Below are 21,192 nucleotides of genomic sequence, written 5' to 3' on the forward strand. Positions count from 1 at the left end.
ATTATTGGACGCCACCCCTGGTTTATCCTCGAAGGGGAAGAGAAAAAAAAAATTAAGATTTATTGAAAGTTTACAAGAAAACTATTCTTTATTATTTCTTAGTAATGAACAAAAAGAAAACATTAAAAGTTACGTCATCCCAAAGGGATTCCAAAATATTATTTTATGTTAACATTATCATAAACAAAAAATCTTTGTATCGTATTAAATTAAGAATTGGTTATAAAGAAAATGAATGTATATATATATTAACCCCAAATTTCGAAATTTGTTTACATTGAAAATAATATAGTTATCTATCAACTAGCAACAATGAAGAAAATAAACCTTTAAATTAAATTAGAACACTTCACTATATTTTCATTTTTTTTGAGTTCATAATCATTTCTGTTGTCTTGAAAGTAGGTATAATAAAAATTGGTACAACCTTAATCTGCTCTGTTTCTCTTCTTGTTTAATAAGTCACCAAATAAACCATTGATTCAGCTACGTACTATATAAAATCACCACCATCCTAGATAAGAGGGGTTAGGGATTCCAAAAAAAGATACTGCTACTGGGCCATGATCTGGAATAACTCCATAGCAATACTATCTTGCGACGAGTATTAGAAATATAATATCAGCATTATAGCCTCTCCAATGAGGGTCTAAAAAAATAATATATCTATCTGAACTGAAATATGGACAAGAAAAGGATTTATTAACTCACCTCTGAATTGAGACCCACTTTGGAAACACGTCTTAACGGTTGGACGGTCTTAACAGAAAAGAGCGAAGCGCTGTCATGGCGCCTGAATCTGGAAATTGGGCGTGAGTGACAAGTTGAAAAATATGCTCATCTACCGGATATATTTGGGAATTACAGAAGAATCCTTGAGTCGGCTACAGGTAGGTACTTGACAGATAGATGGGGCTATTAGTTTTATTTAAAAAAAATTATTGAAATTTATAATGATTTTCTTTTATCTTTTGAAACGGTTACAATATTAACCGTATATCTTAGAAACTGTACACTTGGCAATGCCGGAAATATAAAATTTTAAATCGTTGGTCCATTTAATATGCATAAACAACGTTTTTTAATATATCATACGAGTAGATAGACTATGTATATCTGAGCGCAACCCCTAAATCGCATCCCCTAAAATCGCAACCCCCGGTCGTAAGTTCCAAACGGCTTAACGTAGGATGACGTACGAGGGCTCGTTGGAAAGGGGATGAAAAATGGGGTTGAACGCAGTATGTGCCGTGCGCATCGGAGCATGCCAAAAGGTCATTACGTCATATCTTTGTTTCTATTGGTCCGATCGTGACGTACGAGGGCTCGTTGGAACGGGGAGGAGACGGGGACACAAAAAACAAAGATGGCGACGTTGCCAAATGGGCGCTAAAACGTATCTTCGTTGCTATTGGCCTGATTTTGACGCATGAGGTGTCAAATGAAAGCGTAGGTGACACACACACACAGAAGCCATGTCAACGATCAGTATGAATATTATTCTTCTTCTTCTTGTCCATACAGTGCCTAATAGAACGTGTCATTCGAGACAGGACGTGACATTTGACGTAGAACGTGAAATGCCACGTGACATTCGACGCAGGACGTGACATTCGACGTAGAACGTGACAGTTATGTGACATTCAACGCAGGACGTGACATTCGACGCAGAACGTGAAATGTCACGTGACATTCGACGCAGAACGTGAAATGTCACGTGACATTCGACGTAGAACGTGACAGCTATGTGACATTCAACGCAGAACGTGACATTCGACGTAGAACGTGACATTCGACGCAGGACGTGACATTTGACGTAGAACGTGACAGCTATGTGACATTCAACGCAGATCGTGACATTCGACGTAGAACGTGACATTCGACGCAGGACATGACATTCGACGCAGAACGTGAAATGTCACGCGACATTCGACGTAGAACGTGACAGTTATGTGACATTCAACGCAGGACGTGACATTCGATGCAGAACGTGAAATGTCACGTGACATTCGACGTAGAACGTGACAGTTATGTGACATTCAACGCAGGACGTGACATTCGACGCAGAACGTGGCAGTTATGTGTTAGTCAAGATGTTGCTAGACATAAAATGTGACATTCTACATAGGATATAGTTAGTAGTAGTATGAATCCCATCGAGTACATACATAGAGTAATAGAATTTCAAAGAAAACTTGATCGGTTAAAGATCGACATTAAATCATATGAGGATTTTAAACATATTACAAGACAATTAGATAACCTGCATTTTGACAACAAAACGTGGAAACCCGAAGAGTTGAATCTACAGCAGCAGCAGCAGCAAGACATCTGGGCCTGTAGAAAACTGCCACCAGCTACATATCCATTAAGACGTATTCAACCAATACCATGTTTGTCAGCAACAACAACAACAACAACACCACAGGTATCAGCAGCAACAACAACAACACAACCAGCGAGTATATGAAAAGTGAAATAGATAATGTCTTTACAATGTCCTGTGTAATATTAGCATCTGTATTTATCTTAATTTTAAAAATTATTTTTGAAATTGTAAGAAGAAAATTTGAATCTTCATGTAATATAAGACTCAATCAATAAAGATGTTTTAAATAAAAAAAAGCGTTTAATTTCTAATATATTTATTTATACATATACAAAAATTACAATGGTATTATGTTATTGGCAAACCAGTGACGTAGACGATCCACATTTCTTTCGGTGCATGAAAATAATCCAGCGGCATGACATGGGTTTGCAGTAGGGCCAACGTTTCCAGTAGCACGAGGCGTACCATCAAACTTGCAAACATCAATAATAATGGGAAAAACTCCAAAAACGTGACGTTTCTTATCCAAATATTCTGCTTTTTGTTCTCCTCGAACGTAGATGTAATCTGCTGCATACAACAACTTGGTTTCTAGTATTTCATTGATTTTGGACAATTCTACTTGCCCATCAGAGTATCGAATTCCAAGCAGTTTTTTCTCCACGTATGAGGCAGTCTTCTTATCCCCATTACTTAGCGCATTAAATGGTTTCTGGGGCAAAAAGATGTAATGACTTCGTTTAAAACCTATTTCAATGGTAAGTTCTTTGGGAACAAACCATCCGTCCACATCGAATCCCTGAATGTCTACGAATGCTACTCTCATGATGACTGCTCGTTCACTACTGACAATTTATGCATTTAATTTAGACTTTTTACAATTTCGGTGAGAGGGAAGTACTCCATTACACAATCATGAATTATAATGCAATAAGCCTTGGTATTTTCGGGAAAACCATTATTCGCTTCAATATCAAGTTTTACGTCAACAGTGGATGCTTTCATGCTTTCTTCTTGTTTCGAACAATCGATGACAAACAATGCGTGATTCTTGAAAGCTGAGAAATCGAGTAGAGGTCGCTTTTGTTGGGAATGTATGTAGCTAGGATAAAATTCGGTATAGTTGAAATAGGCCTCATTGTAGTCAGTTTTGCTAAAATCCAACTGCATTCTCTCGTTTGGCCAATATTCTCCATTTAAAGATAATCTGATACTTTGAATATCGACATTGTCAAATAAGGTGGGATCAGCTGAATTCTTGTCACGTTTGTTGGTTTGAAAGAAAACAATGACATAACGGGGTCTTTCCACTGCATTGCTAGTTTTTACAGCCCAAACTTCACGTCTAGCGCCTTTGGTAAGTGCTGGTAATTCATGCAATTCCCACTTTCTAAACGGAATAACTATAGGTTGATCTTGTTGAATGGATTTCATAAGTTCCAATTTAATATCATCATTGGGAAATATGTGCTTGACTCTGAGCTCAATATTGGTAATGTTAATCTTAACAGTAGTAACTTGGCCTTGAGTTTTTTCTTTGACAATTATGCAATCGTTGTCGTTTCGAGCTCGAACTAGTCTTATTGTTTGACGGCCACACGTAATCAAAGGATAATCATTGAAAATGTTGAACACATGCTTAAGAGGCATCTGTATGTTGAATGAATGATCAGCAGCGTGTAGAATTGGATCCCTAGGGTAATTCCAGCCTGCCATTGCCATATGACCGGAATCTTCTTGAGTATAACATGTCATAGCACGTACAGCGCTTACGATACCAGGATCCCGCACTGTTTCCATCTCCCTTGCGCTTTCGCTGTACGTACACGAATCGAAAAGAAAAGCACCAACATTATTTGCTAGTTTAACGTCACCAGTTCCGTTAATTGCGAGCGATCCTTTAATGCATAACAAGGTTTCGCTCATTGCAAAGAACGAGTCGACTTGATTGATGCTAAATTCCACAATGTCATTGCAATTGAATGATTTGATGAATGGTGCATATGTTCGGTATTCGGCTTTTCGAATCGACTCGTCAAACATCGGCTTACGATAAATATCAAATATTGGAGGCATTATGCTGTTTGAACGTGATCGTTTTCCATACATAGTTGTCATGTTGTTAGTTTAAAACCAAGTGATTGCAAAAATAATTTGTTTGCAAACGTAAGATGTTGCCGCTTAGATGAAGACGTAAGATGTTGCCGCTTAGACGGTTGCTCAACTAATGGTGTACTATGAGCAGTAGATTGCCTTATTAATAATCCCATTTCCCTCTTGATCTAAGTTCCAGCACCAATGTGCTCTGTTCTCCTCTAAAGTTTACAGGTCGTCCTTCTTGATCGACAGCCAACACTGTGATATTGGTAATTTCTCGTTGCGGTACAACAGGTAAATACAACAAATTGTGTGGAGTTTCGTCAATTGCGTACCCAGGATTTGATTGTATGACAAATTCGTAGATCGTGTGAGCAGGTCTGTTACCATCGAAGGCTCCGGTACTAATGTTGCATTCAAAGCGTATGCTAGATACTTTAATAATCCTAACAGGTCGATCTGAAGAATGCGTCTGTCCTGGATTTAGTAGTGCAGGAGAAAATCCCAATACTGTACCAAGACTGTCAGGTTGCTTAAACGAAATCTTATATTTGCTGAAAATTTGACACTGCAACGTGTTATGGTTAGGTTTTAGACTAAATATCGTTTCGGGTTTAGGCACATTATCAGCACCCAATTTCTGTTGTATGTATTCTTCAATATCGGCAATTTCATAACATCCATCGGGGATATCAAATTGTTGCAATTTGTTTTTGTCATTGTAGTAATAAAACTTGTTATTTTCAATGTTTGGTATACTGTTGTAGGAATGGAAAAATCGAAGAGCTATCTCATAATCTTTGTTCGGATCCAACACGATCGGTGTTGGAGGTTGAAATGAGAATATGTAATTGGTGCTGTCTACTCTCAACAACTGCGACATGATGACTGACTCACGTCAATGTATTAATAGGTTATTATATTAGAAAAAAAAAAAAAAACAACAATATTTACTTTAATAGTTTTATTTGTTCCAAAGCAAGTTTACAAAAATAACATGAAGCTTGAGAATTAGGTGGGCCATCCCAGTGAGTCCTCCAATCCGGTCTGTTATAATGTACGAAGCAGGGAAGTAGTATCTGTAGGTTAAATTCTCGTCGATATTCTTCAGGCAATTTATGCCATATTTTTAACAATTCGTAAGGTCGTACAGTTCGTGTAATATAATCTAGCGGTATGTATTTTAGTTCTTCTTCACTGAATTCTGTAAAACATTTTTTGTAAAACATATGGTCCATAAGCAGTTCTGTACTTTTAGTAGGCTCCATTATATAAAAACTTTAAGCATAAATGTCCACAAATAATTTGATTGTATGTTTGATACTGATGGTTATTATAGGAAATGTTGGCACGTGCACCACCCAGATACTTAACAAGTTCTTTGGTCGGCTTCAAATTACCAAATGAATCGAAATACTCTACGTTGTTGTTTATCTTTCTGTATGCTACCCAATGTGTTCCGTTATGTGTGGACACATCCAAGTTTACTATTGCACATTCTCGTTGTCGAGGACCGTCTCTAGGCAGAGCGTCATTCATGAAAACACCTCGAAAATGTGGTATTTTAAGGATCTTCGCATAATGTGCAATCTCCACATCATATAGCGGACGATTGGGTAGCTTTATTGGAAGTTTTTTTTCAAATATAAGCCGAATCCACCTCTCGGTTTCTTACGTAGGTACAGGCCCGAACCGATGTGTTCCATTGCCCTGTTATGGCGAATATCCTCCTCCAATTTCTTTTGAGCATTCTTAGCGTCGACTACTGTCTTCGCCACCCCAGCTGCACCCCCCGCTAAAGCCCCCAAAGCAGAAAGGCCTGCAAATAGAGGTATGAGGGGTAGAAAACCTCCGGATTTTAGTGGTAGCACTCGTGGAACATCAACTTCTTTACGACCACCAAGTCTTTTGATTATGGATTTTGCTATTCGTACAGCAGTCAAAGCAGTATCTGTTAACGATGCTCCTCTTTTCATGGACTTTGCAATTTTTGAGACAACATCTCGATTGAAAGAGTAACGTCCCCGTCTTCCACGACGACGAGAGCATCCCATCCCCAACTTTCTTTTCGTTTTCATTCCGCCAGTTACAATTAAAGCAGCACTTTTTTCACCAATGCTAGCGTCTTTCGACTTGAAGCGCTCCCAAGCTCTATCTTCCAAGTCTTTATCGGCCTTGTGGCGTTCTTCGAGAGATGAATGCTGCGAATAAGCGATATCGTGTCGTTTGCAAGCTGCGTCTAATGGATTAATTCCTGGATCTCCACGTGCAAGACGTTTTTTTAGTTTTGTTCCGGGTCCACAATACTGATAACCAGGAATATGTAGTTCAACTGGAAGTTTATTAATTAGAGAGTTCACGAGACCTCCTCCTTCAACAACCAACATTGGACTGATGCCATGCAAGTGGTGACATCTATAATATATATTACCGTACTTATGTACTACACTTGCCACATGATGAAGGTCGTTCAGCAAGAGCAGACGCTACCAATTGATAATTTGGACATTGTCCAAAAAACAACCAACAGTAAACATGGTAAATTGCTACCGAATTCATTCAGAGCGATTATTTGCGGTCCAAGTGGGTGCGGCAAAACGAATGTTATGCTATCTCTTCTATTCAATCCGAATGGCGTCAAGTTTAAAAATGTCTATGTTTATTCGAAATCCCTCTTTCAACCAAAATACCAACTACTGCAAGATGTAATAGCGCAAGTTAAAGGTGTAGGATATTACCCATTTAAAGACAACGAAGAAATTATTAGTCCCAGCGAAGCTAAACCTCACTCTGTGTTTTTATTTGACGATGTTGCATGCGATGGTCAGCAAAAGATTCGCGAGTATTATTCCATGGGCAGGCATAAAGATATCGATGCCGCTTATTTATGCCAAACATATTCAAAAATACCGAAGCAGTTAATTAGAGACAACTGTAACATGATTGTACTATTCAAGCAAGATGAGATAAATTTAAAGCATGTATTTGATGAGCATGTATCACCAAACTTGTCATTTGATGAATTTAAAAAAATTTGTTCTGAATGTTGGTGTGATAGGTATGGTACTCTGGTAATTATAAAAGATTTTGCTCTCAATAATGGCCGATATCGCAAAGGATTTGATAAATATATAAAATTGTAAGATAATTGTTTAGTTGTCATCACAATGTCAGATGATACGGTTGCCATTGCGCTTCGCAAGAAGAAAGTCGCCGAATTGGCTAGATCAATTCGCAAAAAATATTTGGCATTAAAATTAGGTCGAACAGAACAAGATGAGTCCCTAAATAAACTGTTTAAACCACTCTCGAAACCTCTCAAAGATATTGCACAATCATCAAAAACGTTACATCATACTATCACTAACAAGTTTGAACAAGTTAAAAAAGAAGAAATGAAAAAGGAAGAGGAGGAGGAGGAGAATGGTGATGATGATGATGATGTATTTCTTGATGCACCTGATCTAGCGGTACCTAATGAAAACATTATTCAAGAACCAATCGAGATTCCGATGGATGCCACAGACGAATATATCGATCAATATCCTCCAATAAGTCACAAGTACATAAAAGAATATTTAATAAAAGACGATAAAATTGATAAAAACTATGGACCATTTTACGATTCTATTAGTGGCTGGATAATGGGAAAACGTCGAATAAACTTTGACAAACGCAATGGAGACATAATAATAATTCGAGAACGTGATTTAGAAGAACGTAGGTTAGGTGGTACGCCAGGTCTATATCAACTTTTATTTTATGCCAACCCTGAACAGTATAATGATGAGGATTTACAAAAGTATAAAACACTGTTGAAAAACACAGAGATTCATCTGGATACCTTGGGACGTCTTAAAGGTTCTAGTGGAGAAAAATACCATTCTATTATTAAACCTCTATTCAAACCATCTGATGCAGCAATGAAAAAGCATGCAACTCGATCCAAAAAAGAACTCGAACACAGAACGAAAACAACAACAACAACAACACGATCATCTTCATCTACGACCAAAGGAACGGGATTGGATGACTCTCGTTTAACATACAACACTGCCCCCATGGAGTATATTTATTGGGATGATCCAAATGAGTTAGTTGAACGTCTTAAACTATTGGTGGCTTCGAAAGACGCCGGCAACACATCTCTCGACAACGAAATCGTAGCAATCATCAATGAACTAAAAGAAGCTAATATAATAGAGTAACTGGGAATGTCAGTATCATTTCCACTATGAGTGTCGACAAATTCGGTCATCACTCTCGTAACAGTAGTAGTAATGCCCAAAAGGTGGCACGAGTTACATTTCCACATACGTCTGACGGAAATATTAATGCCGAAAATGTGAAAATTTGCAATGTCAAGGATCCATCAGACAATGACGATGCTGCAACGAAAAAATACGTTGATAAACAAATCAATGAGTTGCGTAAAACCACACTTCCACTTCTCGAGTGTGAGACCAGAATCAAAGATGACCTGAATACATTTAAAAGGGAAATGGAGGAAACTCTAGACACTGCTACAAAATTATTTGCAGATGATATACGTGATTTAGGAAAAGAACTGGATGATATACATAACACCGCACTTCCCCTTCTCGAACAAAAGTGGCAGGAAATAATGAAAAATGATTTGAATACTCTAAAAAAGGATACTGAGAACAATATAAATATGTTGAACAAACTAATCCAAGATGATTTGAATACACTAAAGAAGGATATGGAGAACAATCTAAAATCTGCTCTCGAGCAAAAGGTACAAAAAATAATCAAAGATGGTCTGAATACACTAAAAAATGATACGGACAACAGTATAAATATGTTGAAAAAAAAAATAATCCAAGATGATTTGAATACGAAAAAGGATATAGAGGATGCTCTTGAGCAAAAGTTACAAAAAATAATCAAAGATGGTCAGAATACACTAAAAAATGATGCGAAGAACAGTATAAATATGTTGAAAAAAATAATCCAAGATGATTTGAATACACTGAAAAAGGATATGGAGAACAATTTAAAATCTGCTGCAGAAACAGTTGCAAAGCATACGATGTACGATATAAAGCTGGAACAGAGGATAAAACAAGTGGAACAATCATTAAAAAGCATAGTAGCTAGCGTTCATTCATGGGATATAGACAAACGTCTTAAGGTAGTGGAAGGTGTGATGAAAAAATAATGTCTAAAGAAAAGAAAGAGGTGGTGAACGAATTGCATAAACCAGCACGAAAAAACTATCCTCGTCGTCGAACAATAATCAAAGGAATCAATGACTTGTGGCAAATGGATTTGGCTGAAATGCGTCCTTATGCACATCAAAATAAAAATTACAAACTAATACTAGTTGTAATTGATTGTTTTTCAAAATTTGTGTGGACACGTCCTCTAAAAACGAAGACTGGTGAGGAAATTACTCGGGCATTTTCGGATATTCTCGCTCATACTCGACGAGTTCCAAAAAACTTACAATCTGATCAGGGAACCGAATTTTACAACAGAAAATTTCAAAATTTAATGAAAAAACATGAAATTAATCATTACAGCACCTACACGATCAAAAAAGCTGCTATTTGCGAAAGAGTTATTAGAACGTTGAAAGCAAAGTTGTACAAGTATTTCAGTTTACATGGATCGTACAAATGGTTAGATGCTCTACCCATAATCACCGAGGAATACAACAACACAAAACACAGTAAAACAGGATACAAACCGTCTCAGGTTAACAAATCCAACGAAAAAGCCATTTTAAACAAAAGTTATACTCATTTAAAGATTGCCGGTCCACGAAAGTTTAAAGTTGGCGACATTGTACGTGTATCAAAGGCAAAACATTTCTTCGAAAAGGCATACACGCCCAATTGGACTACTGAATTATTTAAAATTGTACAAGTTAAGATAACAAATCCTATAACGTATTTGCTCGAAGACATGCAAGGTGCGCCGATTAGTGGCGGTTTTTACGAAGAAGAATTGCAGAAAACATCAAGCCCTAACATATACCTGGTCGAAAAAGTACTCAGACGAAAAGGCAATAAGATGTATGTGAAATGGTTAGGAATGGATAGCAAACACAACAGCTGGATAAATAAATCGAATATAGTTTGAGGATCTATATTTCGATTCGCCGCGTAGACATACACTTTTCTAAAAAAGGCTTACAATCAACCACAAGGAGTGGGGAATGACAAAAGTATAAATTTAAGACAAACTACGATGTTCAGTTTACACCCATTTCGTCAACGGTATTCGAAACAAGAAGATGATGATGAGCTCTCAAGATAGTGGTTATGACAGTCAGCCTGTTAATTTCGATGATGATAGCAGTGAATTTAGTATAGAATTTGACTACGATGAAGATGGTCAACCACCTAGTCCTGGCGCCGAATTAGATCGAGTATTGGCAAAATTTGAAGCAGCAGCCACAAATGAAGTATATTGTTTATTGGAAACTACATATCCAATGAGCTCTCTCCATATAAAAATTGGTCTATCTCCAGCTCGAGATTTTTCACCATCCATCATTCTGTGTAAACATGGTAATTTTAACAGAATCAGTTTAAGCACATTCGAGTGGAAAGCCATAATTGAGTGGTTTAAAGAAAAAATGAGTGATTTTTTCCAAGCAGATCTACCGACTTATGCGGATGAGTATGATCCCATCGAATTTATGTGTGGTGATTTTTGCAAACTAAGACAATTGGTGATGGAAAATGTAAAGCTGCTGACAATCGAGAAATTTGGAGCCGCATTTTATTTGTGGGAAGATGACGTCAACCAAATTATAGAAGCAGACCAGAGCATGATGTCGCATAGAGTGGTGCTGTTAAAGAGTTTACAATTTCACGAATACTATATAAACATTTCAACTTTCATCAAGAACAATTTTGGTGCTATAGACTCTTTACATGGACCAGTTGAAGCCTTCGCAGCATATTGCAATATTTGTCCAAACACTTTGTTAAGTTTAGCTTTAAAGGAATTTGTATATTATTATAAAATTAAAGTTGTAAATGATTTAACTGAATAAATAATATTAATATAAATATGTTGTCTTTTATTTGTAATCTAACATAAATAAAACCAAAAAATGTAAAATTACACAAATTTATTATTATTAAAACTTACATTATAAAATTAATACTATTTTTTATATTTACAAAAACTACAATTTACAAAAACTTTGTGATAAGTGATCTTTTCTTTTTTTTTTTTGATCTTATGAGTAGCCATATACTAAAAGAAGATAATTATTTATGCAAAGAGCATGTACATTGAACGGTCCAGGTAGTATCAAACAAGACATGATCAAATGAATTTTGACACCAATTATCTGCTACATCATACAAATATTTTATGGCATATTCATGATGTTCATCCCAACTAACAACCTGTTCATAGCCATAGCATTTATTTTTTAATTTCAGTACGTTTCGGAAACGTTCATAACAACCAAAACAAAAGTTTAAAGCAATATCATCTGCTACAAATGCAGAATAACGGACACAATACATATTAAATTCTCTTTCTTTATAATGTGATCCACAAAGATGAATTCTTTCTGCTTCACTTTCATGTTTTCTTTGTTCAAAATTCATTTGATCGCATATTTGTATTAGATGCAAATAATCAGATTCATATAATTTTCGAAAGCGATAAATACTATAATTATTACAAATTTCTAAAGTAAGACTCCACGGTAGAGGAGATATTTCAACAAAGTCAGTTATGTCCAAAATATTTTCACAAATAGTTTTTATAGATTGTGTGCGTAGTGTTGGTACCATCCTGCTGTTTTTTTTTTTTCTGCAACAACAAATACATGTTATTCAACAAGATAATGTCCCCACGGAAGCGTATTAAATGATTTTGGTATTAAGTACCTCTTATCGTCATAAGGACTTAGAGCCGTTTTGGATTGCTCGATGCTGAATACTGAGTGTTGGTATGACCGAATACATCTTTGGCTCGCGGTTTGAAGTTTAAATTCTTTAAGACATTTTTCATAGTCTTCGTACGTAATTTTATTTCGAACGATGTTATATTTCACTCCTTTTGCTTTTTTCGTTATCCCCAAATTTCCTATGTCACATTCAATTCTCTCTTTGTTTAGTTGTTTTCTTTCTAGACGCTGTCTCTCTTTTTCCCTCTCCTCGTCAGTTATTTGCAGTTTAAATGTGTACATTTTTGATCGTAATCCAATAAAATGTGTAATTATTTTCCCATTTGCCTCGTCCTTCATTAATCCGGGGATTTTTTTATTTAACCTTTCTATTTCGTATGGGTTGTTTTCGGCATAGTCTGAGGTATCGAATTTACTTGGATGCGCCTTTAAAACCTCTCTATATGCATCTGAACATTGCAATTCATAAATAAAGCTATCTGTATCCATGTACAGCAATGAACAGTTTTTCTCTCCCATCGTTGGAAGCATAAAGTTGTAGTGAAAATCATACATACATAATTTGGATATATCGAGGATTGCTGCGCCTATATACAGGGGTTTATTAAAACATACTTCTGATTTCTTAAGTTCGATAGCTACCAAATTTTCGCTAAAGATCGTACGACTGTGAAATCGACTACTCGCAATAAAATTTTTGGCTCCGTACCTTCCATGCCACTTTTTACATAATTTTACAATACGATGACGTCTTTGATTCTCCATGGTCTTGCCGAACACAGCATTATTCATTAATTTGAACAAATTTTTCTCAAAACTGTTGGTGGCTGCCGCCCGTAAATTTGTATTTAACTCGATATACGGTCGCAGCCACGCAGATTGATTAAATTTCAAAACTTTATGTATTTTTGTTAAAATTAACCCGTTGGCTAATGCCTGTTTAAGATTTCTATAATGCATAATATATTTGGTTTTGTGATATAAAGTTGGTATTAACTTTGGCAATTTTGAACCGGGCGGAATGCGGTGTTCGGCAGCAAATGGAAAATCTTTATGTTTGTCGTGTAATTCGCGTGGATACTCCAAGTCAACTTGGAAAAAATAGCCCTCCTTTGCATCATCCTGTATTGACATAATATCTATATGGCCTTCGGGAAGATTACCAACACCAAATTTGGTTACGTCTTCGATCCACTTGAATCCTCCTATTGGTAAAGCTTCACTCATGGCCCAGCCATACAGATTGTTTACATCTAAATAGAGGATGTACTTAGAGGGCCGTGTGGGATCATACGACGAAATGTATTTGTTGTTGGCCTCCGAATATCTGTTGCTACAAACAGATATCCCACCTCTTATGGCTTTTTCCATAAACAAGATCATATCCACATCTTTTAGCAATTCTAATTTACATTGTGTGTATCTCAACATACAATCCCAAGTGTATCCTGGCATAGTATAATACCATGCTGGATCTAATTTATATGTGTCTCGACATTTTTGTCGAAACTGCTCAAACACATCAGCCAACAGCAGAATATCTGTTTTTAAATACAAATCGCTGTATTCCCCCAAATTTTTACAATTAAATTTCTGCCAAACATTTTGGGCATGAGCATACTTCTCTTCACTAATGTATTCATTATTTAACTTACTATAAAAATGGTTAATTGAGGGTAAAGAAGTTTCATCCAATTTTTCCAAACTATCAATATAATCGTAACAAAATACTCCTTTACAAGTTAACAAATTAAATGTATCATTATCTAATTGACTAAATTCTCGTTTTAAAATCTTCTTTTCTGATATATCTAAAAGAGATGCCAATTCATCGAGTGAAGCTCCCATAAATCTAAGTGAATCAATAAATCGTAATTTAATTTGATGTTCGTCAGATTGTAATGTAAATGAAATATATTTTTCTTTATTAATGGGAAGTAAGCTCAAGTGCCCATGCTTGCAAAGATCTATAATCATAAAATGCGAGTCGTAGCCACTAAAATTATGAAATACGATTGGGACGACAAACAATTTTTTAAAGTTCAAATTACATGCTTGGTGCGCAAATCCCCGTACTTGTCCCGTAAAATGATCGTGATCTACAACAATTGTATCTGTAGCCAAAAAGCGTTTTTCGCAAATATGGCAAACAGTTGCCATATTTGTGTTGGGCTTTTCGACCATAGGTACAATTGTCTTTATTTTGGAATTTACAAATTTGGAAATTTCGGCCATTTCTTTTGCGAACCACTCCATGCAATTTTCACCTCTATAGCTATTAAAATAAGATAAACTATCATCGTAAGCACATTTCAAATAATAACCTGCACTAAAAGGTACATGTTTCTGATATTTTGCTGTTTTACTCAATGAGACATTTGAATCTGTAAAATTATGTAATTGACATTCAAAATCAGCATAAACTATAAACGGAGTTGTTTGTTTGTATGTAAAATTGCGAAAAGCCACATGGTCATATTTGGGAACAGTCATTTTGCATTTATTCACATCTGAACACATTTCTTCGTGCTCTGCTAGTTTGCTTTCGCTGTGAAAATAGTTTAAACAACGATCGCAAATATATTTTTTACGTGTGTTTTTGTTCAATTGTGATCTTACTAATTTTCCTAAATCTTTAATCCAACAATAATGAAGGTGTATTTCAGTCTGATCATCATCATCTTCTGGAGGAGCATCGTAATCGTTTAACTTTGGGAAATATTTATCCTGTATTAGGAGCAAATTAACATGCTTTTCCATCTTTTGCGGTGTCAGTCTGGCAGGTACTACTTCATAAAATTGTTTGTCCTTCACTACGTTTAATTCTAATGCAAACACATTGACAGATATGGCGTTTGATTTTTCAAATTTTGAAATTTGACTTAATGGCATTGGGCTTTCTAATTTGTCTGTTTGCAAAACAGTAGAATAATGTGGATATTTCGAAACTCTCTGTGGATCCTTAGTAACAGGACACAAAGCGCTAACTATTGACCAATAAAAACAAGCCTGATCAACGTTATGCACATTAATGCACGCTCGTTTTTTCTGAATCTCTATTGGCAAGTCAATGAACGATGAACCGTTTCCTATTTCTACTTTATTAATATTAACTTCTAATGAAATTACTTTAGACAGAGCAGCACCCGAATCTTTTTCTGCAAATTCAGACAGCTTTGTAAAAATTTTATCCTTAACATTTTCACTAAACCAAAGATGTAAATCGGTCGATGTGTCTATAATAGCATTTTTAGTGTTAAAATATTTTAAATCTAAACTTTCGGTATCACTCGATTTTTTAATGAATTCGCCGCAAAATGTAGTATTGACTTTAAGAATTCTATTTGTTTTTAAAATAATTTTAATTTTTCTACTAAAAATAATATAACAATCATTTAGGAACTGTGTTAAGTCCTTATGCACTAAATTAACTATAACTCCAGTTTTAATTCGACTAGCAAAACACGAAATAACATTTTCCCATTTAACTCTATTGTGTAATTTTGAATTAAGCCCCAACCCAACGTACTTATTATTGAAATTTAAAATAATTTGTCTAAAATGCTTAAAATGTCCTATGTAAGTTTGCAATTTTCTAACTGTTCCTACGGATAGTCTATTGTTTTTAATTACTTTACTGCATCTAAACATTTGACTATTTAACCGTCTTGTCCAAACTTTACGATCTCTTTCAGTGAATTTATCGAAAATTATTTTACTAAGCTTTTTAATAATGTGCATCAAATCATCAGACTGTTTAATCACTTGTTTTATATGCATGGCTATGGCTACTCACACAGACAAACAATAAGAAAAAATCACTTACCTTATTCAACTATCTTAAAGGATGCTAGGAGTCTGCTTTTTCCAATATCAACTTCCCCTTCGTATATCAGCGAATAGTTTCCGCTGTTGAGGTCCGTTATTGCTGCTTGGTAGGCTTTGGTTACCCGCTGTGGTAAGAAAACAACTTCAGCGCCCAAATCCAGCAGAACTGTATCCCCAAATTGTGTTGTTACCACCTTTGCACTGTGAATGGTAAATTTTTCTCCAATTTGCAGATCTTTAAGTTTTTTTATTGGCTTACGTTCTGCAACCAAGGATGAATTATTTAGTTTTGATAGATCCATCTACAACAACAATAGAACAAACTATAGTTTTTCCGCTTAACGTGAATGGAGAGATGCATTACATACTCGGCAATAGAGAAGAACCATATACTACAAGAAATCGAAATACGAACAGCGGAGAATACTTCTTATAAAAAATAGCAGACGTGAAATTTTTTTTCAACACCCAAATAGATAAAAAGGACATAATAAATACAAAAAACAGTATACATTTTTCATAAAATACTGCATGAAAAACGACCAGAGAGATGTACAATTCTCATAAAATACAATGATAAAAAGGACATAATAAATACATAGAAATATACAAAAGACAAAAACCGCTTACCTTTATCAGATATATGTAAGTCACTGCACACCGTATTGACTACTGCGAACTTGTTGTTGTTGTTGTATGTTTGCGATGCGAACTGTGACACCGTATGCGCTCCTCGGTCTTTTAAAGAACAGAGCAGCATATCGCCCCACGCGAGCCCAAGTTGCGCCAACCTAATGCGCCTACGGTACCATCAACTGATTCGTTTCATTGATAAGCAACACCTTGTGTTCTAGAAATGCTCATATTTATATATTTATTTTTATTTCTTCAACTAATTTTTATGGTATACAATAAATAGATATTGCGGTAAGCGAATCGTTGTTATCAATTTAGAATTTTGTTAATGTGGTTGCTGTTATCATCATATATTTTACAAAATGTAGCAACTGCGGTTTTCTTTCCGGTGTACTTGTTTTTCCAATGATTAAAATAAAATTTGTTATCACACTTGTTTACGTGTTTTGAATTATGCGGTACCGCGTTATCACGAGGCTTCATCCTGTTTGCTAACAAATGCACTATTTTAACATATTATTATTATATTTTAAATATTTCAGTATATAATTCTGTTTTTGTGAATTTTGTATAAATAACTATAGTACCAATTTTTGGAAATTAGTATAAATCAAGATGCTGGTCTGTTTACATGTCTTATTGTTGCTCTCTGTGTCTGTGTGTGCACAGAATAGCACTCTGGAGTATGCTAGTTCTTTTCTTAAACGTTTCGGATATCTAAATACATCAAATAATGCTCTTTCTAGTATAGATATGGTTCTAGTTGCCTTTCAGGAAAAATACAATCTCCCTGTGACTGGAACATTAAATAATGATACTATAAATATGATGATGAATAAGCCTCGATGTTCTGTTGGTGACAATAACTATGCCATTCGTTCGAAGTGGAATAAAACGACTTTACGCTGGTATTTCCCTCAGGCTATTAGTAATCCCGATTATATAAATCTTGCTGCAGAAGCTTTCGCTAGATGGGAGACAATATCTAATTTAAAGTTTAAACAAGTAATAATACCTTCTCCGAGGCCTGATATTACTATAACTGTGGTACCAGATACTCATAATTTTCGAGCAAGTTGTCAAGGAACCTCTAAATGTTCATTTAATTTCGATGGTCCTGGAAAAGTATTGGCTCACGCATACTTTCCAAGCGCACACGGAGAGTGTACCGAAATTCATCTTGATGTTAGTGAACGATGGTATGTAGGAAATGGCAGCGCTCCCAATGGTGAAGTCAATTTTTTGGCTGTCCTAATGCATGAAATTGGTCATTCTCTCGGACTAGCACACAGTACTATTGATTCGTCTATTATGTATCCTTGGTATCAACAAGATGTACCACCTTTTGGTGATGATGATAAAAAGGCAATGAGTAATCTATATGGACCAAAAACAACACCCTCTTACATACCAACAACAACACCAGTTACGCTAGCACAAACACCACTTTCGCACAACAAGAACCATATGTCGAAAACATCTACCATCAAACACAGGACCTCTTTGCCAACAACAACAACTACCACACCTGCAATACAAAACATATTATGTCTAATTCCGTATCCAGATTTCATGTTTCTAGCTACTTCTCCTCAGTTTCCAAATTATAGAATGTACGTTGGATATGGTCCGTATATATGGAAGTTTGATTTAAATGAAATGCGCCTTCCAAAACATCCCGAATTAATTACCGATTATCTCCCTAAAGAGTTGAGGTCTACGCACGTTTCACATGTTTTTCAGAATTCCGAGGGACACTTAGTAACTATACGCAATAATCAGTATTACGCTGCATCTTTCCCCAATTTAAAACTTCAAAAACGTTTTATGTTTCCTTCTATACCTGCGAGAACCAAAATAAATGCATTATTTCAAACAAACAGCGGTCAAACGTATTTATTATACAATGATGATTCTTATATTGAATTTAATGAAGCTGGAGATGTCTTAAACCGTGGACCCATGAATTATCTCTTACCCGGACTACCAGATACAATAACATCAGCATTCCGCTATACTGATGGGTTTATTTACTTTTTTCAGAACAACACCTATTATAAGTACAGCGAATACACACGTAAAGTTGTAGCAGCAGGAACGTTTAGCTGGGAACTTTTTGGGATACCCTGCCCCAACGACGGGCTATTAAAACAATTAAGAACTTTGTTAAACAAAATTGTAACTATATACGAATAAAAATGCTCCGTTTATGCTGATGTTGTTTTTATTTAAATTCCATTACTCTGTATGTATGTTAAGCAACGTCCTGCGTTGAATGTCACATAACTGTCACGTTCTACGTCGAATGTCACGTCCTGCGTCGAATGTCACGTGGCATTTCACGTTCTACGTCAAATGTCACGTCCTGTCTCGAATGACACGTTCTATTAGGCACTGTATGGACAAGAAGAAGAAGAATAATGTTCATACTGATCGTTGACATGGCTTCTGTGTGTGTGTGTCACCTACGCTTTCATTTGACACCTCATGCGTCAAAATCAGGCCAATAGCAACGAAGATACGTTTTAGCGCCCATTTGGCAACGTCGCCATCTTTGTTTTTTGTGTCCCCGTCTCCTCCCCGTTCCAACGAGCCCTCGTACGTCACGATCGGACCAATAGAAACAAAGATATGACGTAATGACCTTTTGGCATGCTCCGATGCGCACGGCACATACTGCGTTCAACCCCATTTTTCATCCCCTTTCCAACGAGCCCTCGTACGTCATCCTACGTTAAGCCGTTTGGAACTTACGACCGGGGGTTGCGATTTTAGGGGATGCGATTTAGGGGTTGCGCTCAGATATACATAGTCTATCTACTCATACGGAGTGTCACAGATATTTTTATATTTCCATACTTGATGCGCGTACTGTATATAATTCCATAATATTTTTTAGTATTATCATAGTTTTTAATTTTAATAATAATTTTTATTTCAGAGGTAGCGGAGATGAACATTTTCGACTTTGAACATATGAACCCATTTGTACAAGTCTTTTTCATGAACATGTTTCTAACTGAAGGTGCTAGCTTCGTATTAAATCATCCAAACTTGCAAAAACTTTTGGATTCAAATAAAACTTTTGACGTTATAATTATTGAACAGTTTAAACATGAAGGTTTACATGTTCTGCAATGCCACTATAAAGCTCCATTAATATTATTAAATACAATAGGGTCGAACGTTTGGATCAACCCATATGTCGGCAATCCTGCACCCCCGTCATATATCCCAGATACTTTCTTGAAGTACTCGGAAAAGATGAATTTCTGGGAAAGAGCGTTTAATTCTATTATAATACTAACTGAACATGTTCTAATGGACTTTTTTATACATCGAAAGCAATTTCCAATGGCTGTGGCCAAGTTTCCGCATTGTGCAAATGATAATTTTTCTAACAATATATCTTTAGTATTTTTAAACGCACATGAAAGCATAACGCAGCCGGTTCCTTTGGTACCTAATATGATTAATATAGGTGGATTTCATATCGATCCCCCCAAAGAATTACCAAAAGATTTAAAAGACCTACTAGATGATGCCAAGGAAGGTATAATCTACTTTAGTTTGGGTTCTAACGTCAAAAGTTCTGATATAAAACCAGAAATAAAGCAGGCTATTATTAAATCCTTGGGAAAGCTAAAGCACAAGGTACTGTGGAAATATGAAGATGAAGGTTTTAAATCACCAAAAAATGTAGAGATAAGGAAATGGTTGCCTCAGCAGGATGTATTAGGTAAGACAACTAGCTAGTACTCCCGTTTTCTTCTTCTACTGCTTAAATTAGGATTCAGTTCAGATCTGATGTTAAAGTTTATCTTATGATCTGTAGTTGTATTTGTATCGTTAACTGCTAGGTATTAATTTATATTTTAATAGATTTTTCCTGGTGTTTTGGTACCTGTTAATGTTGAATCTCTTTCTGTCTGGGTTTGTCTCTCACTATCTATTCGTGTAACATACTGGTTCCAGTTCCGTCTTCTCTTCCGTTTTCCCCATCGTTCAAGATAATGTATTTTGAAGTGATCTATTATTTGGTTAATTGGTATTTTTCGTTTAATATTTTCCTAGCAATTAATTTCACTTTTTATTTCTGATTTTCTAGATATTCTTTTTGTTTATGCTGCATATGCTCTTATTTCTATCGTTTATATCGTTGGTGGTCTTAAATATATGAGTTATGCTTATAATATTCCAATGAATTATGCAATGAATTATCCCCATGAATTGTCGTATAATATCCCAATTTTTCCAGATGACATCTTGATATATAAGCTGCTTTATTTCCTGGCTTTCTTACACGCTTTTAAAGTTTTTCTAGCTAGATACTTCTACTCCCAGATACTCGAGTCTCAACAATTGTAGTTCGCCGTTAATTACAATTTGGGTTCTT

General features: G+C 35.7%; 2 protein-coding genes across 2 annotated transcripts in view; one reads left to right on the top strand and one right to left on the bottom strand.

The window, feature by feature from the left end:
• Positions 1-21,192, top strand: part of LOC140436704 (UDP-glycosyltransferase UGT5-like) — a 47,074-nt gene that overhangs the window by 15,287 nt on the left and 10,595 nt on the right. The window contains exon 2 of the mRNA XM_072525745.1: positions 19,738-20,535. Within this exon, the coding sequence (XP_072381846.1) occupies positions 19,738-20,535 (798 nt within the window). The remainder of the gene's footprint in view (positions 1-19,737; positions 20,536-21,192) is intronic.
• Positions 8,502-17,081, bottom strand: LOC140437888 (uncharacterized). The gene is made up of 4 exons (XM_072527682.1): positions 16,791-17,081; positions 14,699-16,462; positions 12,697-13,780; positions 8,502-8,610 (listed from the first exon to the last, which is right to left on the bottom strand). Exons 2-4 carry the CDS (start codon positions 16,110-16,112, stop codon positions 8,502-8,504), a joined length of 2,607 nt encoding a protein of 868 aa, XP_072383783.1. The 5' UTR covers positions 16,113-16,462; positions 16,791-17,081.

The sequence above is a fragment of the Diabrotica undecimpunctata genome, chromosome 3, assembly GCF_040954645.1.
Source record: "Diabrotica undecimpunctata isolate CICGRU chromosome 3, icDiaUnde3, whole genome shotgun sequence".
Lineage (NCBI taxonomy): Eukaryota > Metazoa > Arthropoda > Insecta > Coleoptera > Chrysomelidae > Diabrotica > Diabrotica undecimpunctata.